Source organism: Somniosus microcephalus, chromosome 16 (assembly GCF_052327205.1).
Source record: "Somniosus microcephalus isolate GS21.2 chromosome 16, FLI_Smic_1.0, whole genome shotgun sequence".
NCBI classification, from domain to species: Eukaryota; Metazoa; Chordata; class Chondrichthyes; order Squaliformes; family Somniosidae; genus Somniosus; species Somniosus microcephalus.
The window spans coordinates 45301205-45326406 of record NC_141002.1 but is presented as its reverse complement, the minus strand read 5'-3'; the positions used below and the strand labels follow the sequence as shown (position 1 = coordinate 45326406).

At 45.1% G+C, this 25202-nt stretch overlaps 2 protein-coding genes across 15 annotated transcripts in view; one reads left to right on the top strand and one right to left on the bottom strand.

Annotated features, from left to right (window-relative positions):
• LOC147106116 (voltage-dependent calcium channel subunit alpha-2/delta-4-like) overlaps positions 1-25202 on the top strand; it is an 888222-nt gene that overhangs the window by 516728 nt on the left and 346292 nt on the right. The window lies entirely within an intron of this gene.
• The window catches only part of LOC147106117 (leucine-rich repeat and transmembrane domain-containing protein 2-like), a 37553-nt gene continuing 33494 nt past the window's right edge, over positions 21144-25202 (bottom strand). Inside the window, exons 2-3 of the mRNA XM_086008911.1 lie at positions 24263-24853; positions 21144-22707 (exon numbers count right to left, since the gene is read on the bottom strand). Of these exons, the coding sequence (XP_085865037.1) occupies positions 22268-22707; positions 24263-24853 (1031 nt within the window). The 3' untranslated portion in view covers positions 21144-22267. The remainder of the gene's footprint in view (positions 22708-24262; positions 24854-25202) is intronic.

The following is a 25202-nucleotide window of genomic DNA, read 5'->3' as shown; positions in this document are numbered from 1 at the left end:
TCAAGCCTGCTCCGCCATTCAATATGATCATGGCTGATCCTCTATCTCAATACCATATTCCCGCTCTCTCCCCATACCCCTTGACGCCTTTTGCGCCTAGAAATCTATCTATCTCCTTCTTAAATATACTCAGTGACTTGGCCTCCACAGCCTTCTGTGGTAGAGAATTCCACAGGTTCACCACCCTCTGAGTGAAGAAATTCCTCCTTATCTCAGTCCTAAATGTCCTACTCCGTATCCTGAGACTGTGACCCCTCGTTCTAGACCCCCCAGCCAGGGGAATCATCCTCCCTGCATCCAGTCTGTCTAGCCCTGTCAGAATTTTATACATTTCAATGAGATCCCCTCTCATTCTTCTAAACTATAGTGAATACAGGCCTAGTAAACCCAATCTCTCCTCATACGACAGTCCTGCCATCCCAGGAATCAATCTGGTGAACATTTGCTGCACTCCCTCTATGGCAAATATATCCTTTCTTAGGTAAAGAGACCAAAACTGCACACCGTACTCCAGGTGTGGTCTCACCAAGGCCCTATATAACTGTAGTAAGACATCCTTGCTCTGTATTCCAATCCTCTTACAATGAAGGCCAACATACCATTTGCCTTCCTAACTGCTTGCTGCACCTGCATGTTTGCTTTCAGTGACTGGTGTACAAGGACACCCAGGTCCCTTTGTACATCAACATTTCCCAATCTATCATGATTTAAATAATACTCTGCCTTTCAGTTTTTCCTACCAAAGTAGAACTTCACATTTACCCACGTTATACTGCATCTGCCATGTATTTGCCCACTCATTCAACTTGTCTAAATCGCCTTGAAGCCTCTTTGCATCCTCCTCACAACTCACAATCCCACCTAGTTTCGTGTCATCAGCAAACTTGGAAATACTACATTTGGTTCCCTCATCCAAATGATTGATATATATTGTGAATAGCTGGGGCCCAAGCATTGATCCCTGCGGTACCCCACTAGTCACCACCTGCCACCCCAAAAAAGATCCATTTATTCCTACTCTCTGTTTCCTGTCTGTTAACCAATTTTCAATCCATGCCAGTATATTACCCCCAATCCTATGTGCTTTAATTTTGTACACCAACCTTTTACATGTGGGACTTTATCAAAGGCCTTCTGAAAATCCAAATACACCACATCCACTGGTTCTCTCTTATCTATTCTACCAATTACATCCTCAAAAACCTCCAGTAGGTTTGTCAAACATGATTTCCCTTTCATAAATCCATGTTGACTTTGTCTAATCCCGTTGATATTTTCGAAGTTTCCTGTTATCACATCCTTTATAATAGACTCTAGCATTTTCCCTACTACTGATGTTAGGCTAACCGGTCTGTAGTTCCCTGTTTTCTCTCTCCCTCCTTTTTTAAATAGTGCAGTTACATTTGCCATCCTCCAATCTGCAGGAACTGTTCCATAATCTATAGAATTTTGGAAGATGACAACCAATGCATCCACTATTTCTAGGGCTACCTCTTTTAGTACTCTGGGATGCAGATTATCAGGCCCTGGGGATTTATTAGCTTTCAGTCCCATTAATTTCTCCAGCACTATTTTTGTTACTAATTCTAATTTCCTTTAATTCCTCCTTCTCAGTAGACCCAAGCCTGAGGATTGGGAGCAGTTTAGAATTCAGCAAAAAAGGACCAAGAGATTGATTAAGAGGGGAAAAATAGAGTATGAGAGTAAACTTGCAAGGAACATAAAAACGGACTATAAAAGCTTCTACAAGTATGTAACAAGAAAAAGAGTAGTGAAGGCAAATGTAGGTCCCTTACAGTCAGAAACGGGAGAATTTATAATGTGGAACAAGGAAATGGTAGTGCAATTAAACAAATAGGTTGGTTCTGTCTTCATGCTAGAGGACACAAATAACTTCCCAGAAATGCTAAGGATGTTAGGCTAACTGGTCTGTAGTTCCCTGTTTTTTGAATGGCAATAGATTGGGAGAAGGGGAAGTGCAAAGAGACCTGGGTGTTCTTGTGCACCAGTCGCTGAAGGTAAGCATGCAGGTGCAGCAGGCGGTTAAGAAGGCAAATGGTATGTTGGCCTTCGTAGCAAGAGGGTTCGAATACAGGAACAAGGATGTCTTGCTGCAGTTGTACAGGGCCTTGGTGAGACCGCACCTTGAGTATTGTGTGCATTTTTGGTCGCCTTATCTGAGGAAGGACGTTCTTGCCATGGAAGGAGTGCAGCGAAGGTTCACCAGGCTGATACCTGGGATGGCAGGAATGACATATGAGGAGAGATTGTGTCAATTGGGCTTATACTCACTGGAGTTTAGAAGATTGAGAGGGGATCTCATCAAAACCTATAAAATTCTGTCAGGCCTGGACAGACTAGATGCAGGAAGGATGTTTCCGATGGCCAGGGAGTCCAGAACCAGGGGTCATAGTCTAAGGATAAGGGGTAAGCCATTTAGGACTGAAATGAGGAGGAATTTCTTCACCCAGAGAGTGGTGAACCTGTGGAATTCTCTGCCACAAAGGGCAGTGGAGGCCAGTTCATTAAATATATTCAAGAAGGAGTTGGATATATTTCTTAAGGCTAAAGGGATCAAGGGATATGGGGAGAAGGCAGGGACAGGGTACTGAATTTGGATGATCAGCCATGATCTCATTGAATGGCGGAGCAGGCCCGAGGGGCCGAATGGCCTACTCCTGCTCCTATCTTCTATGTTTCTATGTTTCTATGTTTCTTCCCTAAACAAAATTATTAATTAACCCCTTCTCATTGCACGATACCCAATCTAGGATAGCCTGTTCCCTAGTTGGCTCCTCAACGTACTGGTCTAAAAAACCATCACGTACACACTCCAGGAATTCATCCTCCACAGTATTATTGCTAATTTGGTTTGGCCAGTCTATATGTAGATTAAAGTCACCCATGATTACTGTAGTACCCTTGTTACATGTATCTCTAATTTCCTGTTTGATGTTGTCCCCTACATTGCCACTACTGTTTGGAGGCCTATATACAACTCCCACCAATGTTTTCTGCCCTTGGTGCTTCTTAGCTCCACCCAGACTGATTCTACATCTTGATTTTCTGAGCCAATATCCTTTCTCACTATTGCTCTGATTTCATCCTTTACTAACAACGCCACCCCACCTCCTTTTCCTTTTTGCCTGTCCTTCCTAAATATCGAATATCCTTGGATATTCAGCTCCCAGCCTTGGTCACCCTGCAGCCATGTCTTCGTAATTGCAATTATATCGTATCCATTTTCATCTATTTGCACTGTTAATTTGTCTACCTTATTGGAATTCTCTACCCCAGAGTGCAGTGAAGGCTCAGTCATTGAGTATATTCAAGACAGAGATCGATAGATTTTTGAATATTAAGAGAATCAAGGGATATGGGTATAGTTCAGGAAAGTGGTGATGAGGTAGAAGATCAGCCACGATCTTATTGAATGGCAGGGCAGGCTATAAGGGCCAAATGGCCTACTCCTGCTCCTATTTCTTATGTTCTTATGTGTGTGCCTTTACCTATCCTACTGATGTCACGCAGTGCAGCCCCAGTGGCTGCAGCATAGCTGGTGGAAGGCTGCTGACTTTAATTGGGGGAGACTGCAAATGGACTTGCTGGTCGACCTTGAGCTGGTGGCTTGGAATGCCAAACCGAGTGACGGTGTTTCTTCTTCTTCACCCTCCTCTCCCTCTTTTGGTCACTCACTGGCTAGGCAGGCTGCATTTTTTGGGTGTTTGAAATGAGAAAGGCACAGGGGTGGAGTTATGGTGAGGGGCGGGCAGGAAGGGGTGCATGCCAGAAGGAGGATAGTGTATGGGAATACCAGCATCTTGTATCCTTTCAGCCCCACCGCTGACCAAGAACTCAGCCATGCCCCTGCCAAGAGGGTGAAATGAGACTAGGAATGGGAGGTGTGCCTCATGATTGGTACAAATTGTTGGTAGCTGAGTGATTGGGAGGGAGTTGTGCATTAAGCAGTGTGTGAGGCTAGTGATGCAGTTGGTAGGAGACGGCTTTTGAAGATGCATTCACTGACCTTGATCCATGGTGTGAGGTCATGAAGCTTCGTTGGGCACTGGAGTCAGGTCATGGGGCCGACACTGCTGGCAGTGACGGCCTCGGTGATGTGGTCCCACATCATTCTTTCTGGAGGGCCTCCTGGTCCCTGTGGGCAGAGGACCTCTCTTGCAGTGTTGACACCCTGCACAAAGTTGGAGTGCTGCGTGCAAGACCCTGGTTGCCCCTTCCCTGGCTTGCTGAGCCATTTGTGTTAGTGCTGAAGCACTTTTCCCATTTTTTGAGGTTCAGAAGTGAATTCAGCTGTAAGAGCTGAAGACTCGTTTTTGGGACTTCTTTTTAATGTTAATTTTTTTTTAAGGCAGTAAGGGCTGAAAACTGCATTTTTTTACTTCATTTTAATTTTTATTAGTTCAGAAGGCATTGTCCTTTTAATACATTGCCCTTTTAATTTCCCACAATGCCTAGTGAACTTCATAGGCTCACTTATAGAGGCTGTTGGAATCTGGAATGGCGCTTCTGGACAGCAATTTCGCCTCCGATGCCTGCACTTAAGCCACCAGGAGACGGCTTTTGAAGATGCATTCACTGGCCTTGATCCATCGTTTGAGGTCATGAAGCTTCTTTGGGCACTGGAGCCAGGTCATGGGGGCGAAACTGCTGGCTAACATGGTAAGTTAGCGCGGGGCCCCCCCAGCGTGAATTTTTCTCTTGTACCGCTTCGCCCATTTTCAGCGGCCGTTAAGCAGAGGCCGCGAAGAAATCAGCAATTCTCGTGGCGGCCACGAATTTGTATCCCTTTGTGTGTTCATGCTGCCATTTGTTTTAAAGGGCTGGCTAAAGAATATCAAAATCAGTAAAAAGCCCTACGTAACCCTTGTGTCCTGTGATGTTAATGCTAGCTTAAAAGGACTTTTCAGTAATGTAACAATGCGTTAATTTTTGAGACTGCAGTTCCACCCTCTGGCTACCAGGTAACACTGCGTAGCAATTTTAACTTTTAATTGGCATTTTACCTACTCTTCCAGGTTTGTATTTTAGATGGCCAACTAAGATTATTTCTTAGTAAGTATTTTAATTAAAAATATGGAGATTTTTCATTTACTTATTTCGTGCCCATCACTAGAGCTCTCCATCAAAGCCAAGTTCTGCTTTCTGCATCACTGGCCTCTACCATCTGACCTAGGGCTACTCACCTGCAAACCACGGGTAATTTTTTTTTTTAATTGCTGTTTATCTTTGATGCTCTGCTCTGCTCTCCAATTTCTTCTCAGTTCCTCTGACCCAGCTCCCCAACCCCCATTCTCCCCACCACTGATGTTTCCATGCTGCTCCATGACCCAGCCCTGGACTTTGGGCTCCCCATCCTCAGTATCACCACCACTACTCATGCCCCTGATTTGCAGCCCTTACCTCTGCTTTTCTGTCTTCCACACCTGTTCTCACCCTGTGTCCCTACTGTTCCTCTCTCCCTAATTGCCTGTAACTTTATTAGTACAAGAAAGCTGTCCCTGTCAAGAACTCGGTCAAAATTTTCTGGGGTGTCAGCGGGCGGGATCGATGGTGGGTCTGGTGGGAAAATGTTTTTTTTTGACAGCGGGTCGGGAACCCACTGTCAACCCACCGCAATGTGCCTTTCCCAATGTCAGGTCTGTCTGCGCTGAGCAGACCCGACAGGCAGCGGCAGGCGATAAATTAAACTCATTAGCATCTAGTTAACAGGCTTTTTTAACTTACTTTTTGACTTTAACTTCATGGCCACAGGAACCACACTGTTCGGGGACCATGGCTGTCAACCTGAGGCAGGAGTTCAGTAGCCATTTCTCCAGCTGATTACTTGACTGCTTCAAATATACAGTTAAAGCTCTCACCTGACAGATCATCACTTTCCTCAGCCACAAGATGTTTCTCAACAACAACAACAACAACTTGTATTTATATAGCACCTTTAAAGTAGTAAAACATTCTAGGGCGCTGCACAGGAGTATTATAAGACAAAAAATTTGACACCGAGCCACATAAGGAGAAATTAGGGGAGCTGACCAAAAGCTTGGACAAAGAAGTAGGTTTTAAGGAGTGTCTTAAAGGAGGAAAGAGAGGTAGTGAGGCAGAGATGTTTAGGCAGGGAATTCCAGAGCTTAGGGCCTAGGCAACAGAAGGCACGGCCACCAATGGTTGAGCGATTATAATCAGGGATGCTCAAGAGGGCAGAATTAGAGGAGCGCAGATATCGCGGGGGGGTTGTGGGGCTGAAGGAGATTACAGAGATAGGGAGGGGCGAGGCCACGGAGCGATTTGAAAACAAGGATGAGAATTTTGAAATCGAGGCGCTGCTTAACCGGGAGCGAGTGTAGGTCAGCGAGCACAGGGGTGCTGTGCGAACAGGACTTGATGCAAGTTACGACACGGGCAGCCATATTTTGGATGACCTCAAGTTTACATAGGGTAGAATGTGGGAGGCCAGCCAGGAGTGCATTGGAATAGTCAAGTCTAGAGGTAACAAAGGCATGGATGAGGGTTTCAGCAGCGGATGAGTTGAGGCAAGGTCGGAGACGGGCGATGTTATGGAGGTGGAAGAAGGCAGTCTTTGTTATGCTGCGGACATGTGGTCAGAAGCTCATTTCAGGGTCAAATATGACACCAAGGTTGCGAACAGTTCAGCCTCAGACATATGTTAGGGAGAGGGATGGAGCCAGTGCCTAGGGAAAGCAGTTTGTGGCAGGGACCAAAAACAATGGCTTCGGTCTTCCCAATATTGGAGAAAATTTCTGCTCATCTAGAACTATATGTCGGACAAGCAGTCTGACAATTTAGAGACCACGGAGGGGTCGAGAGAAGTGGTGGTGAGGTAGAGCTGGGTGTCGTCAGCGTACATGTGGAAACTGACACATTGTTTTCAGATGATGTCACCAAGGGGCAACATGTAGATGAGAAATAGGAGGGGGGCCAAGAATAGATCCTTGGGGGACACCAGAGGTAATGATGTAGGAGCGGGAAGAGAAGCCGTTGCAGTCGATTCTCTGGCTATGATTAGATAGATAAGAATGGAACTAGGCGAGTGCAGTCCCACCCAGCTGGACGACGGTGGAGAGGCGTTGGAGAAGGTTGGCATGGTCAACCATGTCAAAGGCTGCAAACAAGTCAAGAAGGATGAGGAGGGATAGTTTACCTTTGTCACAGTCACAAAGATGTCATTTGTGACTTTGATGAGAGCCGTTTCGGTACTGTGGCAAGGGCGGAAACCTGATTAGAGCGATTCAAACATGGAATTGCGGGAAAGATGGGCACGGATTTGGAAGGCGACAACATGTTCAAGAAATTTGGAGAGGAAAGGGAGTTTGGAGATGGGGCAGTAGTTTGCAAGGATGGAGGGGGTCAAGGGTTGGTTTTTTGAGGAGAGGGGTGATGACGGCAGATTTGAGGGAGAGGGGGACAGTACCTGAGGAGAGAGAACCATTAACAATGTCAGCTAACATGGGAGCCAGAAAATGAATTTGGGTTGTCAGCAGTTTGGCGGGAATAGGGTCGAGGGAGCAGGAAGTGGGTCTCATGGACAAGATGAGTGCAGAGAGATCATATGGGGAGATCGGAGAGAAACTGGAGAAAGATGTGAGTTCAGGGCTAGGGCAGGGGGGAACCTTAGAGGAAGTTTGGCCCGGTGGGCTAGGGAAAGGAAGGGAAGTGGTAGAGGCAGCTGAACGGATGATCTCAACCTTAAAGACAAAGAAGTCCATGAGCTCCTCACACTTGTTATCGGAAGTGAGGGTGGAGGAAGCTAGGGAGAGGGGTTTAAGAAGACAGTTAGCAGTAGTGAATAGGAGCCGGGGTTTTTCTTTGCATTCCAGAATGATTCTGGAATAGTGAGCAATTTTGGCAGACAAAAGCAGGACCCGATAATGTTTTATGTGGTCCAGCCAGATCTGGCGGTGAATGGCTAAACCAGTTGTCTGCCATATCTGTTCAAGTCTGCATCCCTTGGACTTAAGGGAGCGAAGATGGGTGCTATACCAGGGGGAATGGCCAGGGTGAGAGAGAGCGTAATTGTTTTAGTAGGGACCAGGGCATTAAAGGTAGTGGTGAGGGCGTGGTTGAGCATAGAAACATAGAAACATAGAAGATAGGAGCAGGAGTAGGCCATTCGGCCCCTCGAGCCTGCTCCGCCATTCAATGAGATCATGGCTGATCATCCAAATTCAGTACCCTGTCCCTGCCTTCTCCCCATATCCCTTGATCCCTTTAGCCTTAAGAAATATATCCAACTCCTTCTTGAATATATTTAATGAACTGGCCTCCACTGCCCTTTGTGGCAGAGAATTCCACAGGTTCACCACTCTCTGGGTGAAGAAATTCCTCCTCATTTCAGTCCTAAATGGCTTACCCCTTATCCTTAGACTATGACCACTGGTTCTGGACTCCCCGGCCATCGGAAACATCCATCCTGCATCTAGTCTGTCCAGGCCTGACAGAATTTTATAGGTTTCGATGAGATCCCCTCTCAATCTTCTAAACTCCAGTGAGTATAAGCCCAATTGACACAATCTCTCCTCATACGTCACTCCTGCCATCCCAGGTATCAGCCTGGTGAACCTTCGCTGCACTCCTTCCATGGCAAGAACGTCCTTCCTCAGATAAGGCGACCAAAACTGCACACAATACTCAAGGTGCGGTCTCAGCAAGGCCCTGTACAACTGCAGCAAGACATCCTTGTTCCTGTACGCGAACCCTCTTGCTACGAAGGCCAACATACCATTTGCCTTCTTAACCACCTGCTGCACCTGCATGCTTACTTTCAGCGACTGGTGCACAAGAACACCCAGGTCTCTTTGCACTTCCCCTTCTCCCAATCTATTGCCATTCAAATAATAGTCTGCCTTCCTGTTTTTGCCACCAAAGTGGATAACCTCACATTTATCCACATTATAGTGCATTTGCCATGTTTCTGCCCAATCACCCAACCAGTCCAAATCGTACTGGAGTTTCACGACATCCTCCTCACAGCATACCCTCCCACCCAGCTTTGTGTCGTCTGCAAATTTGGAGATATTACATCCAATTCCCTCGTCCAGATCATTAATATATATTGTGAACAGATGGGGTCCTAGGACCGATCCTTGTGGTGCCCCACTAGTCACTGCCTGCCACTCAGAAAATGACCTGTTTATTCCAACTCTTTGCTTTCTATCCGCCAACCAGTTCTCTATCCAAGTCAATACCTTGCCCCCAATCCCATGTGCCTTAATTTTGCACGCTAATCTCTTATGCGGGACCTTATCGAAAGCCTTCTGAAAGTCCAAATACACCTCATCCACTGGTTCTCCCTTATCTATTTTACCAGTTACATCCTCAAAAAATTCCAGTAGATTAGTCAAGCATGATTTACCTTTTGTAAATCCATGTTGACTTTGTCCGATCCTGTCACTGCTTTCCAAGTGCTCTGCTATTACATCTTTTATAATGGATCCTAGCATTTTCCCCACTACCGATGTCAGGCTTACCGGTCTATAATTCCCCGCTTTTTCTCCACCACCTTTTTTGAATAGTGGGGCAACATTAGCTTACTCTCCAATCCATGGGTACAGTTTCAGAGTCTATCGAGTTCTGGAAGATGACCAGCATCTACTATTTCTAGGGCCACTTCCTTAAGTACCCTAGGATGTAGATTATCAGGCCCTGGGGATTTATCGGCCTTCAGTCCCATCAATTTTCCTAACACCATTTCCCTACAAATACTGATTTCTTTCAGTTCCACCCTTTCATCAGACCCTATGTTCCCCGGCATCTCTGGGAGGTTATTTGTGTCCTCCTTTGTGAAGACAGAACCAAAATATGTATTTATTTGGTCTGCCATTTCTTTGTTCCCCATTATAAATTCCCCCGATTCTGACTGCAAGGGACCTACGCTTGACTTCACCAATCTTTTTCTCTTCACATATCTATAAAAGCTTTTACAGTCAGTTTTTATGTTCTCTGTAAGCTTACTCTCATATTCTATTTTCCCCTTCTTAATTAATCCTTTTGTCCTCCTTTGTTGAATCCTAAACTGCTCCCAATCCTCAGGATTATTGCTTTTTCTGGCCAATTTATATGTCCTCTCCTTGGATCTTATGCTAGCCCTAATTTCCCTTGTTAGCCACGGTTGAGTGAGCTTTTTTGTTTTATTTTTATGCCAAACTGGGATGAACAAATTCTGTAGTTCATCCATTCGGTCTTTGAATGTTTGCCATTGCCTATCCACCATCAACCCTTTGAGTGACATTCCCCAATCAATCCTACCCAACTCGCTCCTCAGACCATCGTAGTTTCCTTTATTTAAATTTAGGACCCTAGTCTCTGAGTCAACTACTTCATTCTCCATCTTAATGAAGAATTCGATCATATTATGATCGCTCCAACCCAAGGGGCCTCGTACAACAAGATTGCTAATTAATCCTTTCTTGTTACATAATACCCAGTCTAAGATGGCCTGACCTCTGGTTGGTTCCTCAACATATTGGTCCAGGAAACCATCCCGTAAACACTCCAGGAATTCCTCCTCCACAGTATTGTTACTAATTTGGTTGGCCCAATCTATATGTAGATTAAAGTCACCCATGATGACTGCTGTGCCCTTATTGCATGCTTCTTTAATTTCCCTTTTAATGCCACCCCCAACCTCCGCCTTACTGTTTGGAGGCCTATATACCAATCCCACTAATGTTTTCTGCCCCTTAGTATTTCTCAATTCTACCCATACAGATTGCACATCATCAGAGCTAATATCCTTCCTTACAATTGTGTTAATCCCTTCTTTAACTAGTGATGCTACCCCACCTCCCTTTCCTTTTTGCCTATCTTTCCTGAATATGGAAGCAGATCGGTAGCTGCAGAAATGTCATGGTGAATGGAGGGCGAAAGGCTGGACAGTTGGGATTTCATAAGTGTAGTTGTAAGAGAGTTTGGAGAGAGTTTTTTCCAGCGGCAAACACAGAAGGACGTAGGGTTTGGGGGGGAGGGGGGTGGAAGGGGGATGTTGGTTGAGAGTGATACGAGGAAGTGGTTAGAGATGGCCTTATCTGCGATTGACACGATGGGAGTAGCGAGGCCACGAAGAGATGGCAAGGTCAAGGGGGTGGTCGTGAATATGGGTTGGGGAGTTTACATGGAGGGAGAGATTAAAGGAGGATGGGAGACTAGTGAACTCAGAGGAGAGAGCATGATGATTTGAGATGGAGGTTGAAATCACTGAGGATGAGAAGTCGTTCGGTGCAATGGCTGAGGGAGGAGAGCAGTGAAGATATCTCAGTAATAACATTTTTATGGCACTTGGGTGGGCGGTAGAGAACAAGAATTTTAAACGAGCGGGGAGAGGGGTGGAATAAGGTGAGATGCTCAAAGGAGGAGAAACTGCTGGAGGAATAGGGGGACAGACCAAGGTATGATTTGGTGATGAGAGCCCCACTGCCACCATGGCAGTTCTCAGTCCATTTCCAGCACAGATTCTACAGGCATTCCACTTTCCACTCTCCATCCACTCTCCCCTCATTGGAAGAACTCTCTCACCATTGACCAAATGCTTCTGTCATCTCTACTTCACCTGCCATCAAATCCATCAACATGGGTGCCTTTTATACTGTCTCACCTTGGTCTTCAGAATCCGACCACGACCAGCCCTAACACCAGCAGCACCAGGCACACCAGCAGCACCAACAACAACACCAACCTTCTCCGCAATCACCTGATGCTGCACAGGACAGAGGGCATCAGCACCCGAGCACATTGCTGCCCGGGAGGCCAGGGATATCCTCACCATGGCCAGATTTACTTCACTTGATGCTGTACACCCTGGCTGCCACATGATGCGGCAGGTTGGCATTACCCCACACCAACACCATAAAGCATCCCTACAATGCCCAAGCCATTCCTTTCACACTCATGATCATTGCAGGGGGTAACGTTATGTCTCACCATTCATTGCAACTCACTAAGCCACTTACAAAGGTGCACACAAATCTGTCCAAGAACGCAAAGTGTTGAAAATAAAGGTTTCAATGTTTGACAGCACATTAACAGAAACTTTACATGAACATTGGACAAAACACCCAAGTGGCTACCCTTGTGTGTTGTTAGTTGATATGATTGCACTAGGATGAGGGTGAGTTTGAGGGGTGGCTAGTGAGATGGGTAATGAGAGGCACAGCAGGATGAAGGTACGTGTGGCTTTATACTAACGTTTCGTGATCTAATGAGATCATTGAAAGGTTTGTGTCCTCCTGACGACATCCCTGCTTGTGACCTCCTCTGCAATGTGCAACCAGGCTGTGTTGGTCTTCTGGGGAGGTATCTTCCGCTCATCAGAAGGGAATAGGACCTCCCTGCATGCTATGACTCCCTCCATAAGCATATGGAGGGAGTCATGGGAGAACCTGGGTCCAGCCCTGCACCTCTGTGCAGTGATTGTCAGTGTTTGAAGCAGTTTAATGCTGTAGAACACTGAGAGCACAAATGTCAAAATAAAGTTGGCCATGGTCCCTTTTAAGGAAACCGGCTGATGACGCATCATGAATGACGCCAGCAGACCCGCTTCCTCTAATTGGCCTGGGAAACACGCTGGGCAGGCTTAACAAGCCCAATCAACGGAAATTCATTTTCCAGAGCGGGATGGAGCTAGCAATGGGGTCGAGGCCTGCCACCAACTCCGGCCGCACCGGACCCGCCGAGGTAAGGAAAATCTCGGCCCTAGGCTTAGAAGGCTCAGAATTCTGTCTTGAAGGGAATGCTTAATCATAAACAGAAGACAATCAGGACTGCACCTGCCTTCAGGAGACCAAAGACATTCAGATTGAGGAGGCAGCCAGTGCTCCCAAGAGGAATAAGCTGGACTATTATGCAGTAATTAAGTTCCCCAGATTTTTCTTTTCTTTTGTTTTACTCTATCACAGGAACTGTGCATCAGACACCTTTTCACTTAACATGGAAAGTAAATAACAGGCCTAACTTCCCACATACATTGCCACAGGCTATTGACTAGTATTTTTTTTAAATCAGAAAACAAGCAATAAGAAGCAAATCCAAGCTTTAATGGTTTGCTTAAACAAAATCCAGAACATTCTAGAAGAGTGTATGCTTACAATTATCGTTGCCCTGGAGAAAAATAACTTTTATCCAAATTCCTTTGTACAAAGCAATGATTTCTCCAATATTCTGTTGCATATATCAATAAAAAGATCAATCAGTTCTCAACCATGTCAACATAATACATGCACACAAAACAGGATCTAGTTCCTAAATCAAGCATTTATTAAAATGAGGTACTCTATATATTAAATTATCAGAATTTAGGTGGTAAATCTCTGAGGAAAGGAGAGGGCTTCTCCATCTCGGCAGGCGGGTGGGGTGGGGGTGTTTGGAGGCAGGAGTAATCTGCAGATAAACATTCATCACAAGTGTAGAGTGTGCATGCAAGGAAATGTTTGCCCTGTAACGGCTGGAATTTACTATAATGTGAAATGCTCCACCTACCCTCCCTCCCCCACGCCCACCACCCACCGACATACACACACAACTGTGTGCATTTTCATGTCTGAAATTATCCATCCTTTTGACCTCTCTAACATGGATTGCCAAGTATTGGTTCTTTTGCTTTGTATACCTGTTTTTAGCAGAAACTTGAGGCTAGCCAAACCCATTTCACTTCGGTCCTTTACAAGCAGCATGTACATAAGAGAACCAATAATTCAGCCCTAATTGGTAATAAGTCTTACTCAGGCAGGTCTCGTGGATTTCTGGTGTAGAAAATGAAAGTGCCAAACTGGTACATTAGGGGATGCTCTTGAGTTGGGGTTAAGGTACATTGCTGGGTGAAATACAGAGGCAATTTTATTCAAAAGCCCAGCTTAAACATGGGAGTAAATACATCACTGACTGTCCCACTAAAGCAAATGTTTATGAGGCAGGAGCTGAGACTGGGGGGGTATAAATATCTCCTGTGCATAGACTTTTCTTCCAATCAATTGCAAACTTTCTCAATAAAATGACATTAGCAATGTCACAGCCTTTAATGTAGCAGCATGGATGTTGCCACATAACATTAATGGGGAATATACTGATGGTCGCTGCTGACAGAACAACAGAGCCAAAATCAAATAACCCCTGGAAACACAAACACTTATAAAATTAGAACAGTATCTGGAAATCAGAATACAGCATCAAGGAATGAATTGAAGGTAGCAATCCAATTCCAGGGGTCAGATAATGCTTGTAATACCCAAGCTTCATTCTTGCAGTTCATATTATTGGATCCTCCCGATTACATTAAAGGCTTTTAGGCATTCACAGCAATCTATTATTCTCCATTTATACTGTATGAAACCCTTATTAGATTCCAGCCTGCAACACTGGCAGATATCCATTATTATACTACATATAAACCATCTCAGTCCTACTCTCTGTAATTCTCTCCCAAAACCCCTCACTTTATTACATCTCTTATCACCTCCCTTGACTTTTCTCAAAAGCCTCCCCAAAATCTATCTCTTTAACCTCACCTTTGGTCACCTCCCCTAATTGATTGCCAAACCACTGGTCAGTATCCAAATTACCCCACCTCTCATGAAGCACCTTGGGCTCAGGACTGCAGTGAATATACTGAGAATTACTCATAAAATGAACTCTGGCATGTTATGGCTAGTCCTCAACAACAGATCTTCCACAGACTATATTTAACCCTCCTTCAAATTTGATCTCAATTATCATTATACTCTTTATATAATCATATACATTTTCCAGTACCATTAGATAGTGGGGTGAATTTCTGTGGAGATGCTCGCGCTCGTCCATCATAACTTCGGCTGAAGCACTGAGGAAACCCCAGAAAAACAGCGTTCATGCAATTTTTCCAGGGTTTGCGCAAATCTTCCTCAGCAGTTATGGCGGACGAGTGAGAGAACCCCTGTAGAAATTATTCCGTCTTATGCTTAATCATAATTAATATAGATTCTATATTTTCATAGCATAACATTTTTTGCCTTTCTAAACTGAGTTTGCAATGTGGCTGACAAGAAATTAATTCCACTATTGAAGAGTAACTATGAATGGTTTGTGGTCCATATATTAATTTATATCCCTACCTATTCCTCAAACTTGCCATCTGATTAATGGTTTAGGTAAATAACATCTTTAATCATATCAGCACTCTTGGAGGATAAGGCTCTAAATTTAAGAGGGTTTTATTGGAAGAAACTATACAGCTTTGCTCAGTGGACTTATTCATACATTTTAATTTTGATCAAACCCAGTTTTGCAGTAGCAGTGTAAGTATATGATGAAGGGTAAAGACAAATGACAATAGACTAGTATTCCTCATCTCAAATATGGAAAGTATCTCATTCTGAATTTGAATAAATCATCTCTTAGCTTGTGGGAGCTAAAGAAGTACATTAGACCCTGACTCCAGAAGCACTCACAGCAAACCGTACAAGGTAAAGACAGTAAGGGCAGTAATTTTCTGATGAAGATTCTAGTTATTGTGGCAGTTACTGTAATTAAGAGCTATTTTTATACTATATGATTCATTTTGAGATCAAAGCCTTAAAATTACTTTTGGCAATATTAACAAATGACAGTTAATGCATTTGTATGATATTGCCTTGTCTAGTATTTTAATGAAGGTTTAAAATAAACAGGTAAATGTCTGCACTAAAATAGCAGACAGCGGAATATTGCACTAATATTGCACACTGACTGTAATTTCTAGGCTCAAAAAGATATAGCAAGAAAGAAGAGTCAAGAAGCAAGTATATTACTTTGTTAATGGATTACCACGAGATACATGATTCACTATTATAATTTTCAATCCAGTTTAATGGGGTTTATTATATACATCAGAAAATATTTATAAACATTTAAAAGTCTGCTCCAAAATTCTGAAAAATGCACCAAATAAAGTGTCAAAAATTTAAATGTTATAGCGTTGCCCACAGTCATCCCTAGACAATAATTTTGTCCATGGTGTACAGAGTACCTACTTGAACAACCGCCATTACACTATTGTTTGCAATGTTTTGCTATATTAAAGGTGCTATATAAGTGTAAGTTGCTGTTGAACCTCTTGATTACAGCTTTGTAATCACTCAAGTATCGATATTTTGTGTCAACTTGCCAAGAAAGGCTTTCTCATTTTAACATATTTGTAATTAGGTACGGGATGTAATAGGAGGTATGATACACAATCATGTAGTAAGAGTAGCAAGGGAATGACTAGCAACTTTGATTGAAGTTGCTATATAGAAATACTGTGGGGGAAAAATTCAATTGGTTTGCACCTCCCGTTAGCGCCTGGCGAGGACGCGCATGGGGCGCTGATGCAGTAGCGCCGGGGCGAGGTGAAATCAGCAACGCACGGCAAATCCGCCCTCCCCCCCGTAGCGCCGCCACTAACGGGGTCTTCAACGCCAAGCAGATTGTGACGTCAGTGAGCATATAATGCTCACTGGGCACCTGATCTGCAAAATGCATTTTCGTCCCCTGCCTTAGCGCCTCGCCCCGACAGTGACAGGGAGAGGAGGCGTCAAGCAGATGGATGCTGGCTCCAGGGGCGGTATTTAAAGGCATCCTCAGTAATGAGTCGCAGCTGTCAGGTTAGTGGTGTTTCACTGCTTCCTTGTCAGTTTGACATTGTGAAACTGATTCATTCAGTCATTTAAAGATTGTTTATCAGGAGTGTTGTGGCTACTAAAAATTAGTTACATTTATTCTCACAACATATCAAAGTGCTACACGTGGTTACATTAATGGGGGCTATACTGGCAGTTGCCCTCGCCTTCCAGGATCTACGACGGATGGAGCGGAGGCGGCGAGAAAGATTGGAATATGTGGCCAGAGGGAGGAGTAGAGCCATGAGGGCTCTCAACAGGAGGCCTTCCCCTCCGAGGGTATTTCAAGAGCACTTCTCCTACCTCCAATTAAGCGAGGAGCAGTGGATTAGAAGACTCCACTACAGCAAGGAGATGGTCACAGAACTCTGCCACCTCCTGCAACCAGACCTCGAGTCTCAGATCAGGGCAACCATGGCTCTCTCGGTGGCAGTCAAGGTTACTGTCGCCCTCAATTTCTTTGCCAGCGGATCTTTCCAGTCTGAAACAGGAGATATAGCTAACATCTAGCAGTTCACCATCCATTGCTGCATCCGGGAGGTCACAGAGGCTCTCTACAGTAGAAGGGACTACATTCCTTCCCCATCACCAGAGAGAAGCAGGACGAACGTGCATGTGGCTTTGCCAAGATAGAGGGCTTCTCCATGGTGCAGGGTGCCACTGACTGAACCCACATGGCTTTGCGGGCACCGCATAACAATCCTGAGACCTTCTGTAACCGCAAAGGCTACCAGTCACTTAATGTGCAGTTGGTGTGCGACCACAGTCAGCGAATCCTCAATATGAATGCCCGCTATCCTGGCAGCAGCCACGATTCCTTTATCCTGCGCCAAACCGGTGTGCCAGCGCTCTTCCAGCCACCACCTCAAGCTCACAGCTGGCTGGCCGAAGACAAGGACTATCTTCTCTCCACCTAGCTCATGACTCCCCTCCGCAACCCCAACACCCCTGCCCAGCATATAATGAGAGCCATGCCGCCACCAGAAACATCATCGAGCAGACCATTGGGGTGCTCAAGCAACGGCTCCGCTGCCTTGCCTGCTCTGGAGGAGCCCTCCACTACTCGGCTGAGTGGGTGTCCCACTTTGTCGTGGTCTGTTGCACGCTCCACAACTTGGCCATCATGAGGGCCCAGCCCTTGCCACCGGGATTGTGGGACCACCTCAGGAGGAGGAAGAGGGAGAGGAGAGGGAGGAAGAGGAAGATGAGGAGGAGGAGGAGGAGGAGGAGGAACAGGAGCGAGGGAGGAGGCAGCCACTCAAATCAACTTTCTGGAAGGGCGGTTCATGACCGCCTCATCAGACTGCAGTTCTAATAAATTAAACCCCAGATCCCCGTTGCTCACCACATCCCTATCATTCCAACCCTGTCGCAGGCCATATCACAGAGCAAAGCTGAAATGAGAGACACCATAAAATAATCCAAACTGAATTAATAAATTTATCAATAATTATTACCTATTCACCCTTGTGCAATCCCTTAGTGCCTCTCGTTACTGTGCCTTTGCTTACTCTAGTGCTCCTATGAAGTGTTGGCCCAGTGGCTGCAGCACGGCTGGTGGAAGGCTGCTGAGTGTCATTGCAGGAGACTTCAGATGGCCTTGCAGGATGCCCTCGACCAGCTCTGGGCCTGGAAGGCCCAGCTGTAGACTGCATCACCTCAGCATGGGTGGCAGCAGTCTGGGCTGGCTAGGTGACAGGCAGTGACAAGGACAATGGCGGAGTGCCAGTGGTGGGAGCAAGAATGCTGTCATCCTAAAAGGACAGCAGCTTCCTGCTCCACTGACCCACTGCCACTCCCCTGTGGCAGCGCCTCAGCATCCCTAGCAAGCTGTTGCAGCACAGATTGCTGGCCTGCTGCAACACCGTGAAAGCCCTGGTCGACAGTGGCAGACCCAGCCATGATGGCAGCAGTCAGAGCTTGTGTTGCATCAAGCTGAGACTGCACGAGAGCAGTCTGAGATTGAACGCCACCAAGCATAGACTGCATTACAGCACTAAGACGTTGCGTTGCTTCCGCCTGTGCTGCAATGGAAGCTGCCAGATTGGCCATCGCACGCGGCATCAGGTCTGGGTCGCCACGGGCTCTCTGGGAGTCTACCATCCTTTGCAGACTGGAAATGATGGGCTCCATGGTGTGCGCGGAGCTCTGTGCAATGTTGGAGGTGGACTCCTCCATGCTCCTTACCATTGCCGAGAGGCTCTCAGGCACCCTTGCCATTGCACCTATCATCTCCGTGTGCAAGCCCATCACCCTTCTTCTAAAGGCCTCCCCATCGAGGTCCTCATCTGAATCCTGTGCAGCAGAACTCACACGCGAATCCGCCCTCCAGGGAGCTGGCTCCCGAGCTACCCTTTCTCCCTGGCCTTGCTGCAGCCCGCTCGTCCCCAGTGCCTCACCCTGTGCAGATCCTGCTACTATACTAGCCTCTAAAGAACACGTAGTGCCTGCGGGTGAGACATGCAGTGACGTGGTGTCTTCTTCCTCCTCCTCTTCTCCTGCCTCGCGCTCAACGGTACCCTCAGGGATAGGCTGCTCAGGTGCTTGCTGATTATCTGAAAGCATAAAGGCACAAGATTTGGTTTAAGGTGAAGGGAGGGGACAGGAAGGGAGAAATGCATGCATGCAGCATGATTAGCTGGAAAGTGCGAAACGCTTGTGGGGTGAGGGGGAAGTGGGATGTGAGAAGAAGGAGATGGGATGAACATACTATTGTTGTCTCCAAGGGGGTCAACATCAGCTCAGACAGTGGTTGGGTGTCAGCTTATCCCCCACCTGTGCGCTCCTGCTCCCTCCTGTTGTGAGCCACCTTGGCCTGCAAGAGAAAGGAAAGTGTGTGAGTGAGTGTGGAGCAATGTGTCTGGGTGATGTACCTGCCATAGCTGAATAGCTGTGATTGTGTGCAAGGTGTGAGGTGTGGGTGTGAGTGTTGGTAGGTAGAGATTGTTGGTAGGTGAGTGCTGGGGCTGTGGTGCTTTGGGCAGTGTGTGCAGACTGTGGTTCAGATGGTGGTATGTAGCATTTGTTGAAGCATTGTCTCACCCTGACCACCCGAGTGAGGTCATTAAATTTCTTCCTGCACTGTGTGTGGGTCCTGGGGACCACAGTGCTGCCCGAGACGTGCTGGGCTACCTCCCTCCACATAGTGCGGAACATTACTTGCGGCGATGGCCTCCTGCCACCTGCCGGGCAGCGCACCACCCTCCTTCTTTCCACTGCAAGCACCAACGCCTCCAATGCATGGTCGCAGAATCTGCAGGCTCTCTCCCTGGGGCGTGGATCTGCCATCATTACGGCAGCGTCTGTAAGTCACCTTCTTCTATTGGTTAATTTCACGTAACCATGATCACTACCTTTGCTCAGTGGTATTAATAGCCCCAGACTATTGCATTCAGTGCCAAACCATCCATTCTTTCTAAACTTTATCAGGTGCTGCAGATATAGAAATACAAAGCTGCTTTTTTGTAAAAAAAAAATTGAGCCTGGTTCTTAAAATCTGTTGGTCACATTCAAAAGGAAAATTTCAGCTGTGTGTCCAGTCTAGGAATCTTCTATCACAAAGCGAATTTGGATATAATGAATACGTGTAAACTTTTAAAAAAAACTTAAGTGAAGCAATGAATATATGAGAATTGGGAAATGCTTAATTTGATGCCCCATTTAGCTGCAAGTTAACAGATTTCAGTCAGTGCAAAAGCAAAATATAGGGCTTTGGTGAGACCACACCTAGAGTACTGCGTACACTTTTGGTCTCCTTACCTAAGGAAGGATATACTTGCCTTAGAAGGGGTGCGCCAACAGTTCACTAGATTGATTCCTGGGATGAGAGGGCTATCCTATGAGGAGAGATTGAGTAGAATGAGCTTATATTCTCCGGAGTTTAGAAGAATGAGAGGTGATCTCATTGAAACATATAAAATTCTTAGAGGGCTTGACAGGGTAGATGCTGAGAGGCTGTTTCCCATGGCTGGAGAGTCTAGAACCAGGGGCCATAGTCTCAGGATAAGAGGTCAGCCATTTAGGACTGAGATGAGAAGAAATTTCTTCACTCAGAAGGTTGTGAATCTTTGGCATTCTCTACCCCAGAGGGCTGTGGCTGCTCAGTCAATGAGTATATTCAAGACTAAGATCGATAGATTTTTGGGCACGAAGGGATTCAAGGGATATGGGGATAGGCTGGGAAAGTGGCCGGATGGCCTACACCTGCTCCTATTTCTTATGTTCTTATCCAATTGATGAGATTAAAGCCAAACATTCTCATTTTTTTAAGGAGAAAAAGATGAGAATTATTCCATTTCTTTAAGGAGCTTTAACGATATATAACTTCACTAAAATGTGTTTGATATTCAGTTCTATCTGCACAATCTGTCTCTAAATCTATACATTTTGTTCACCTTACAATTGTCCTTCAGAAAATATTGGCGAGAACAGGTCAACACAGTTAATCATTAGGGCTTCTATTTTATATTCAGGACTCTAAGTACCTGATCTATCCCATAATGCTTCTGGAAAAGCACCATAGTTATCAATAGTTTCCGTACTCTTAAACCATGAAGATTTACAATACAGTGCCACAGAAAATGCTGCTGGTTGAAAACACTAAGGGCATTCTACATTTCTTCATGTCTAAAAGGCTTTGTTGAGACCATATTTATTGAATCTAGCTCCCTTAAGAATGACAACTGTTTATCATAACAGAAAGTTTACCACGTTACCATAGTAGTTGTTATTTGAATTTTGGAATTATAAACACTTTCACCAGTGAATTATCATTATTCCCAATCTGCCAATAATTCAATTGCAAATTGTTAAATTGGTCTTTGTTGCTCCACCATGTTGGTGTTATAGTTGAGATAAAAGAGGAACGCAAATGATGCATCACATAGTGAGAACCATGAAACAATTCTTTTTTTTAACTTCTTTCACTTACTGGAGGCGACTGCTCTCTTTAAACAAAATCCAGTGATTCTCAAACAGATATTTTGTGTTCAGTAAATGTAAACATTTAAAATAAATTCACCCTACAATAAAGTATGTTTTAAATTTTGGGTTTAATAATTTTGCTTGACAGCCTTGCAAAGTAATCAGCCCTGATGTTGCATGCATTGGATACTTGAAGCCAACTGGACTACCCTAATTCTGAGATACACTACAACTGTGTCCATCATGTGTCCTTTTCCTAGATAATTTATATTTATGTTAAAACTGTCTGCACAATAAAATACTCAGAAGTATAAAAAAATAAGAAAATGGAAGGTTCAGTTCTTGTTCCTCCAACTAAAAAGAGCCAGCTGTAGGTACAAGGATTGAAACAGTCATTTTTGTCTAAATACCTGTCATACAAATGACATGCAAAGGAGTTTTGAAGACCACCTCCCTCCTTTCTATTGAAGCCCCTGAATCAGAGGCTATTACATCACCTAGAGCTCCAGAATACAAACACAGCAGGTTTCAGGCCTGTAGAATGCATTTTCATTGGATGATCTTGTGTGCTCCCCTGTACCACAGTGAGAATTTAATGAGTCAACATTTGTATCAGCTCTGCAACAAGCACACAGAGGCCGAGCTGGAGAAAACTGAAGAAGGTAGCTTTTTTCCATTGAAACCAGAGCTGTCCTTGCACTTGTTCCTCATGCCATGGAAGAGGCCTGCTTTTGCTCCTCCTGCTCTTGCTCACCATCTCCCATCAGTGGCTGCCGTTTTTTAAGCTCTCGGTGGTATTTCGCCATCAAGGAGGCATAGATGCAACCATATGCCCCAGCCACCACCATCATGATGCAAACAATGCCACATAAGACCCCAGCAACAATGACTGTTCCAATGGCTCGCCTGACGCTGACTGGACGGTAGCGTTGTCTGGCGCACTCTGAGGTATGAAAGTAATATGGCCTTGCGGTGCTGAGCTCATGTTTCACACAGGGAGGGCCAGTGACTACCTTTCCATTTCCCGAAGATTTGTTTTCATCCTCCAGTTGGATACAATAGTTGAACATCTCTACGGGGACTACTCTGAGATCTTTCCCACGGAGGTCTTTCGGCAGAGAACATTCAATTCCATCAAGTTTTCCACCTGATTTTAAAATAGCGTAATCAGTTAATAAGAACTTGTAGCACTCTACCACTCAATACAGTACAGGTTATCTTGCCAATGTCACCATTTCCTTAAGTAAAGTTGCTAATATTTGCATTTGTTGGGCATATATTCGTAACCTCATTTTATTAAACATTTTCTCCTCTCTTTAACGGCCCTTCATCATATTTGGTTATTTGATTGTGAGGAGGACATTGTGGGGTCAACTCTACACTTGCAGTAGGAGACAGCACTCGTTGGGAGTGCATCATTTGAAGTTACTGGCACACAGCCCATGATTTTCCACCATATTTTACACAATTTTAATGGGAAGAAATTTACTGGCTATGTGCCAGTGATTTCCCATGCTCCCTGCGGATGCTGCTTCCCCATGCGAGCAGGGATTCAGCCTTCACAATTGAACCGAATGTTGTCCTGGCCCAATATTCATTGACATACACTTTCCAGCAGGGATCATCAGACACAACAACAACAATAACAACTTACACTTATATACTGCCTTTAATGTAGTAAAACATCAAAATGCACTTCACAGGAGTGTTATCAAACTAAATTTGCTACCGAGCCACATAGGGATATATTAGGACAGATAACCAAAAGCTTGGTCAAACAGGTAAGTTTTAAGGAGCATCTTAAAGGAGGAGAGAGAGGCAGAGAGGATTAAGGAGTGAATTCCAGAGCTTAAGGCCTAGGCAGCTGAAGGCACGGCCACCAATGGTGGGGCTAAGGGAGTCGGGATGCACTAGAGGCCAGAGTTAGAAGAGCGCAGAGATCTCAGAGGGTTGTAGGGCTGGAGGATGTTACAGAGATAGGGAAGGGCGAGGCCATGGAGGGATTTGAAAACAAGGATGAGAATTTTAAAATCGAGGCATTGCCGGACCAAGAGCCAATGTAGGCAATTTAGTGCTGGGTGAACGAGACTTGGTGCAAGTTAAGATAAGGGCAGCAGAGCTTTGGATGAGCTCAAATTTATGGAGAGTGGAAGCTGGGAGGCTGGCCAGGAGAGCATTGGAATTGTAATGTGTAGAGGTAATAAAGGCATGGATGAGGGTTTCAGCAGCAGTTGAGCTGAGGTAGGGCAGAGACGGGCGATGTTACGGAGGTGAAAGTAGGTGGTCTTGGTAATGGAGAGGATATGGGGTCGGAAGCTTATCTCTGGGTCAAGTAGGACGCCAAGGTTGCGAACAGTCTAATTTAGTCTCAGACAGTGGCCAGAGAGAGGGATGAAGTCAGTGGCTAGGGAACGGAGTTTGTGGCAGGGACCGAAGATAGTGGCATCGGTCTTCCCAATATTTAGTTAGTAATCACGAGAAAGAACCCTGGCTGGTATCTCCTGGCCCAGGGCTACTGAGGCCAATTTGTTGTGCTGCCGTTCTGCCTGCAGTAACACAGGGATAAAGCCTGTGATTTAGGTTGAATAATATATGGATGAATTCAGTTTTAATCCTCATGTTGATTTGATTTTGGTAGAAGTGAATTATAGCCAGTGTGGGCAGAAAGTACATCTGTAGTTGCAAGGGTTTGTTCTACTGACCTTTGTAAAGGAACCACTCCATCCAGTGTTTGAAGTCCCTCAGGCTGCAGTCACATTCCCAAGGGTTCCCACCCAATTGTAACTGCTGAAGAAGTTCAAGTGGCTCAAAGACCTCCCTTTCAAGATTTTGCATCCTGTTTTCTTCCAGATTCAACCAGGTCAAGTTTTGCATTTCATCAAATAAGAGCAGTGGAATCTGAGAGAGGCCATTAACAGAAAGGTCTAACCTCCGCAAATTTGTGGTCTTATAGAAGATGTTTTTATCCAAGCTTCGGATGCTGTTGTTTCTTAAGTTGAGGTCAGTCAGGTTCCTGATATAGTCAAATACATTCAATGGTAATTGGTCCAAGTAGTTGTTGGACAGGTCCAGCTTCTCCAATGCGGTAAAATTAGTGAATGTGAGAGCCTGCAAGGTGCTGAGTTTGTTGTTGCTGAGCGAGAGAAATTTGATGTTTGACGGAATGTCTGTTGGGATGGTCACTAGGCCAAGATTGCTGCAATCCACTTCATATTTTTTACAGGAACAGTGTGTGGGACATGCCAGCAAGGCTTCAACAAGAGTCAGCAGCACAAAAAGCAAGCACAACGGACCTGTGGAGAAACAGAAGCACGTGTTACTGAATCAGAAGTTTCAGCGGCTATGGATATATGGGTATCCTATCTTACAACTGAAATTTATTTGAGGGAGTTACCTAAATTTAAGACCCTACACTCAGTTTATTATAATGGTCAAAAAGAAAAACAAAATTGTTTGTAGCACATCCTTGATCAACAGTCAACCACGAGTGGGAATGCCCATCTCACTTTCATTGGACCAAGGACAGGACTATGGATTATGTTATCTTCTCAGCAAATCTGTCAACCTATAGTGAGTTTTTTGTTCAAAATGTTTACTCATGTAGGAACTGTTATTGTGAAAGGGTGAAAATTAACCTATGAG